The sequence below is a fragment of the Triticum aestivum genome, chromosome 5B (assembly GCF_018294505.1).
Source record: "Triticum aestivum cultivar Chinese Spring chromosome 5B, IWGSC CS RefSeq v2.1, whole genome shotgun sequence".
Classification (NCBI taxonomy): Eukaryota; Viridiplantae; Streptophyta; class Magnoliopsida; order Poales; family Poaceae; genus Triticum; species Triticum aestivum.
Window position 1 is genome coordinate 280,865,447 of NC_057807.1, and position 6,630 is coordinate 280,872,076.

General features: G+C 44.1%; 2 protein-coding genes across 2 annotated transcripts; both read left to right on the forward strand.

The window, feature by feature from the left end:
* Positions 1-1,127: 1,127 nt before the first annotated feature.
* LOC123111392 (uncharacterized) lies at positions 1,128-4,777 on the forward strand. The gene is made up of 5 exons (XM_044532182.1): positions 1,128-1,428; positions 1,545-1,631; positions 1,721-1,813; positions 1,903-2,310; positions 2,451-4,777. The coding sequence occupies exons 2-4, from the start codon at positions 1,545-1,547 to the stop codon at positions 2,092-2,094; spliced, it is 372 nt and encodes a 123-aa protein (XP_044388117.1). The 5' UTR covers positions 1,128-1,428; the 3' UTR covers positions 2,095-2,310; positions 2,451-4,777.
* On the forward strand, positions 2,317-4,777 carry LOC123111391 (uncharacterized). The gene is made up of 3 exons (XM_044532181.1): positions 2,317-2,845; positions 4,205-4,383; positions 4,456-4,777. Exons 1-3 carry the CDS (start codon positions 2,792-2,794, stop codon positions 4,664-4,666), a joined length of 444 nt encoding a protein of 147 aa, XP_044388116.1. The 5' UTR covers positions 2,317-2,791; the 3' UTR covers positions 4,667-4,777.
* Positions 4,778-6,630: the final 1,853 nt, after the last annotated feature.

Below are 6,630 nucleotides of genomic sequence, written 5' to 3' on the forward strand. Positions count from 1 at the left end.
AAGTTACGAGTTTCAAAAAATTGTTAAAGAAATCATAAAATGTTTGTGCATTCAAAAATGGAAAATCATCAAATTTTCTCGGATTCGAAAAGTGTCCGTGATTTTACATACTGTTCACAAATTATAAAAATCATGATTTTAAAAAGTGGTCAGGAAATAGTATCATGTTCATGATTTTTAAAAAATAACCATGTATTCGAAACACATTCGTGTATCTGAAGAAAAATCCATGAATTTTTAGAGCTTGTTAACAAAAGTTCAAAAAAATTACAAATTCACAAAAGTTCTAAAAAATCACAAATTTTAAAATTAGTTCTCCAATATTTTTAAAAATCATCGATTAAAAAATGTCGAGTCAAAAAATGTTGAAGTATTCGAAAACTATTCATGCATTTCAAAAAATGCTCATAAACAAAACGAACGTTAAATCCAAAATTTCAAAAAATAACTTTTTTGATTCGCTAAACTGTTCGCCGATTCAAAAGTCTTTTATGTATAGGATTTGATTAGTTTTTGAAAACTCTTTATATGTCTAAGCATCTCTACTATTAAAGAAGGATCAAACGTCGTGATGGTCCAACCTCGTTCGACCCTCACCTCCCTTCTTACGACAACTATCGTGCTACCAACCTCCACCCCACCTGGTCAGCTCCACGCGAAGGAAACAATGCAATCCGCACGACACACGACGGTTTGACCTGGCTCCCATGCTCCCCGACGATAGAAGAAGGAAAAAACATCCACGAGCGCACACGTCTCACGCCCCATCTCCCACAAACCCCCCTCTGGGCCAGTTCTTTTGGGCAATTCTCCGAGAATTGACCCCCTCTCCAGCTTCTCCCAGAATTGCCACTCTATATTTTCTTACAATTCCTAGCTAACTAGATCTTAACTAGCTAGGAATTGTAAAAAAAGATGAAGTGGCAATTCTGGGAGAAGCTGGGGAGGGGGTCAATTCTCGAAGAATTGCCCAAAAAACTGGCCATCTCTCTCCCGAGAAACTTGCCGCCGCCGTCCAACCTGAATCAGCCGCTCTTCCTCGTGCTCCTGGCCGCTGACGCCCTCAAGCCGTGGCGCAAGGTGGTGCTGCCTCCGACTCTCGCACCTACCTCCTGACCGGTGCTTGCTGGAAATCACGTCTTCCAAGCCCAAGATGAAGGCCAGTCCCGAATCCCTCTTCGGCTCCTCATCGCCATCCGGCAGCGAAGGGTCTCTCTCTCCCATCGCAGTCAGTCGCGGCTTCCTCTAGCCCTCCTCACTGGTGACGCCAAGACCGGATCCACGCCGTGGGAGGTGTCCACCGTCGGCAACCTGAGGAGCCTCGCCACCTCGAGCCTCAACTCGCTCAAGCATAGCCTCGATGCGCTCCATGGCCACTCCGCCCGTGACCTCGAGGCCTCCCACTTCCGAATCTCCAAGCGCATCAAGGTGACCTCTCTGATCCCATTCCTTTGGCAATCCTTAGCACATCGATCGATCTTGAGATGTGCCTAGATGTGATGTGATGGATCGCCTTCGGTGTCTATTGGTGTTGTTCACCTAAGATGCAGATGCAGAGCTCCCTGGAGCTGGTGGAGAAGGAGCATAGGAAGATGTTCGAGAAGATCACCGAGCGTACTGAGGAGATGAAAGTACACTTATTCGATTCCATGTTTGATCCAGTGTTGGTCGTGAGTGCTACAGTTTATTTGAAAACAATTCCTGTCTGTGAAATTACAAGAAGTTGATGACAGAGGTGCAGAGCTCCCCGCAGTTGGCGGAGGAGCATAGGAAGATGTTCGAGAAGATCCCCGAGCATGCCGAGGAGATGAAGGTACACTCATTCGATTCCATGGTTGATCCAGTGTTGGTCGTGAGTGCTACAGTTTATCTGAAAACAATTCATGTCTGTGAAATTACAAGAAGTTGATGACAGAGGTGCAGAGCTCCCTGCAGCTGGCGGAGAAGGAGCATAGGAAGATGTTCGAGAAGATCGCCGAGCATGCTGAGGAGATGAAGGTACACTCATTCGATTCCACGGTTGATCAAGTGTTGGTTGTGAGTGCTACAGTTTATCTGGAAATAATTCCTGTCTGTGAAATTACAAGAAGTTGATGACAGAGGTGTAGTTGTCTTCATCTCGAGGTACTGCAGCGAGCAAACACAGACATCTTCGAACTTTAGTTCAATTATTTACTAACTTGGTTGGCACCGATCAGTTTGCAAGGTGACCTTACCTGAGATGGCAAAGTCCGTAGCCAGAGTTATTGATGGCTTGCGCAGTCGCTACAACATCCCACCTACGCGAGTTTAGCATAGCTCTCTTAGTTGGTAATCACTTCTCCTGTCATCAACTTGACATATGAGTTGCTCATGTTCAGTGAATTTTCATGAACGTATGAGTGTTTGTCCATAAAAATTGGCAGGTGTAGTATGTATCTACCAGGGATAGTAATTATTCTTGGTTACAGGATACCAAAGTGTTGTGGTTCATTGGGTCCATCTCCTCCTTCGCCATCTACTACGGCACCTGTGTGGTCTCCGAGTCAATGCTCTCCGCCCATTCGTGCCATCTTCGTCGGTTGCTCCTGTCCTGCACAAGGTCATGCACAACATGTGCCTTGCCGGATGCCTTCGATGCCCACTCTTGATCAGGTTTGTCATGCAGCACCTGATCGATGCACCAAACTACAAAGGGCTCAGTGGTGGACTGATGGGGAGGATGCATCGATGCGGATTGCGGAAGGTCATTACAAAGGAATTCTAGGGGAATCGTACCAAGGATCCTGCACAATGCGAGCCTTGCTATTGTATGCCTTCGAGACATCGAGGCTACAGTAAAGATGGAGTTATTTCTTTCAGGAAGGTAACCTCTTGTTTTGGGTACTGCAGTTTTCTTGAAGCTACCTAGCTAGGTATAATGAAGATGATGGGTTCGCTTCAGCATAATTTCCGTTTCAGTTATTGAGTTCTTTGAAGGCTACAACAATTATAATATGAACCAGTTGTGAATCTCTCATTTGTTTTGATTAGTTCTAAGTTGTTCTGTGGCATACAATTTCAGACTGGGTGGTCTTGAAGTAAAGTTACACACATTACTTCTATTAGGTGTATGCATACTTGTGCGTGTGATTACAATGGAAGTGCACATACATGAATTTTTTAGTGGTCCCCACTAACTGAAAGCATATTGTTGGAGTAAAAGCTCTCCACTACAGTTCCATCCATAAGAAAATAACAAACATGCAAATATTCAAGAACTTATGGTGTCATTCCTTGCTACTGATCAGAAAAAAATCTCACAATTATAGAGTATTTTCAAGCATACCAAATTATATGGTTGTGTACATTGAGACCACATAAACCATATATGATGGATTTTTTGCCATAGTGTTAAGAAATAGCATCACAGTTAGAAACTATTTTGAAGCATACCAAATTATATAAGTTTGCCGGCATCTATTAGGTGTATGTTGTCCTTTCAGCGATTTAGGCATACTGTAGACACACATAGTTCGTAGGAAAAGGAACATGCTATTGCTCATCACTGTAAGTATTGTACGCAAGATAAATTTGCATCATGTAGGTAGTGAATACTCTAATCATGATCAAGTTCCCTAGGCACTTCTTGTACAAGCACCATCTGCTATGAAATCTTTAGAGTTTTTTATGACACAATTTAAGCACCATGTGAGCGAATGAGGAATGCTAGCGCTAGCAGCTACTGCGAGCCGCAGTGGACAGCGGTAGCAGCGGTGGTCAGCCGGACAACACAATGTCGGCGGCAGGCGGATAGTGGCAAGCAGCCCTACCGGTAGCTGCTGCTGTTAGAAGAATTGACGACTAGAGCATGTTGTCTTAATTTGTTCTCTGTTCCTATAGGAGGATTCAATTCCATTAACTGTTCAAACAGAAATGATTCCATTAGGGAGCTGTCTACTTTGTGATCTACTGTCATTCTTCTCTGTCCAGACTAACAATTGGATGTAGTTCTTTACGTATTTATTAGTGCAATTTTCTTGTCATTGTTTTAAAGATCGCATATGTATATGTGTGACTAGAGGTTATGACTTATAAGTGTTTCCGTTGATTCGGGAAATGCAAGTAAGGTGTACGTGTTAGTTTCCAGTGTTCATTGTAATTTCCTTGTCTTGGACGTAATTTATCTCAATTTAGATATGAGATATTGGACTTTGATTCTGCTTTGAATTTATTAACGCTCTAGAGTCCACCCTACCTAAAAAAATCGCCCTCAGCCACTGATGTACATCACAACTCTACCTTGGAAGTATATATAAGTATGGTGTACAGTGCACACAAACGAGGACTACGGCCTATGGAATATGTGTTCCTGGACCTGCTGCCATGTCAAGTCATGAGAGATTTGATCAAAACATGTTTCAGGTATATTCACCATGAATTTTTTATTATTAATTTGATGAGATCGATTACTTCTGCTACCATTTGATTCTGTAGGAAGGATACATACAACGATTTTGCTGAGGCAATGGATCTGGAAGAGATGGGGGTACTTGTTCATGTGTCATGCTCGTTTAAGAGCCTCATTGCTTATTCCCATAAAATCTTGTTCAGGAGCCCAGCAGCAGATAGAAAAGATGACATGGACCACGATAAAGATTTAAGAATCTTTCAGTTCAAATGTCTCTCCTGCAACCATTGTTTCTAGAGTAGATAGCTCTGATGACTTAAGGGTGTCACGGGCTAATGGTGCTGAGCCCCCAAAATGTATTGTAGTCAATGGATATTTCTGATAAAAATATTAGTTATCGAGTGATGATAGTGTTTGTCTATCGCAAACATTTAAACAGTTTAAATTGTGATTTGTATTGTTTGAGAGATTGCTAAGAAGCTCATTATATAATCTCTCTATATGGTAATTGCAAGGATTGTCAAATTTGTACAGTTTAAACATCATCAGGCTAAACATGTTTAAGTTTGAGCAAGTTAATAGAAAATAATATCACCATCTACGATGCCAAATAAAATTGCACTATAAGAAGTTTGACTTAGGAAAACCTAATATAACATGTGGGGCAAGGAAATATACTTGAAAGACATGAGGTGATTGCCTCTATGGGGAAAGTAGATATTTGTCCGAGTGATGCATGCTACTCATGCTCATCAAGTACAATGATCTTTACCGAAAAATGTTTTTTTTTACCAAAAAAGAGTACAATGATCTTTTGATCAATGTATGTATCTTTATATAAGTCTGTTGTTCCGTGGCAACGCACGGGCAGTCGACTAGTTGTTAGTAGTTTGTGGTTGATGAGATAGAAAAATTTAAGTTTTAAACATTCCCTTGCACAACATAATGACAAGTGTGGCGTGAAGTGGCAAGCTCATAGCCTTGGGATTTACCACGTCAAATGCATTATGATCACGTGGACATCGCGACCATCATTAGCAAGGGTGAGAGAAAAGATAAGTGGCAACATGGTGAGCCTCCGTGTTAAAATAGAGGAAGCTCATATGTCGTGGTATTAAGTCCAACTTATTAGACTAACACATAAATTTTTTTTCTAAATTTTTTTCTCCAGTTGCAACGCACAGACATGTTTGCTAGTATATTCCAACATGGGGAGCCTGACTCCGAGGACTCCGAGGATGAGGATGCACAAGGGCGAGGCCGAGGCCGAGGCCGAGGGCGACGTGGGCGTGGGCGTGGGCGTGGGCGTGCCCGTGGCCGTGGCCGAGGACGATAATGGGCTCGTGCCATCACTATGTTGAAGCTTCTAGACAAGGTCACTGAGGATTGCCGTGTGTGCCCTGCGCTTGAGACTGCCGATCACCTCGTCTTCAAGTGCCCGTTTGCCCTAGGTCTCTGGAGTCACCTGCAACTCCCCATCGCCGGCGCCTCCGTCCGCGAGCTTCATCTCCTCGATCGACGCTTCCGCGGCTGTTGGCGAGGCACCGCCGACGGCCTTTATCCTCCTCTGCTGCTGGTAATTTTGGAAGCGGAGGAACACCGTCGTCTTCAGACTTCATGGAATCGACGCCCTCTCTGAATCTCACACTCAAAGATGCTCTGCTCTGGCGCGGGAGGTCAAAAAACGGCCACCATGCGCACATCGATGTTTGGTTGCGCGCTGGCTCAAGAGCGGCCTCCCTGATTCTCTGGTCTCGTGTGGGCAGTTTGTAGCGATTTCTAGGTGTATATGCGTTGTTCCTGTAGCCTGACAAAACCATAGTTGCCATGTTTCCGGTACGGTGGGAACGAGGAACGGGAACGAGGGACGAGAGTCGGTGGCTGAAAAAAATAGGGTACAACGAGGGTATACATCTCTCGAACGATTTTTTTATAGCGGGGACGCGATCCAATCCGTTTGGGTACGATGAATCCGGTACGGTACCATGAGTCGAGGAACGCAGTTCCTAAAGAACGACGACTCCCTGATGGTCAGCATTCCTTGCTGTTAACGGATCCCTTGCAATTAATGGACTGGAGGAAGAACGAGGAGTCCTTGAGAAAAGAAATGACGGCGTGAGTAAATTATGCCTCGCGTTTTGGCTGTTGGATCCTCGAACCTGAATCGAGGAGCAGGCTGCGGGGACGCCGAATCTTCATCGAATCGTACCGAATCCGACCTCGTTCCCGAATCCGATTCCGGGTCGATGAATCGGGATCGA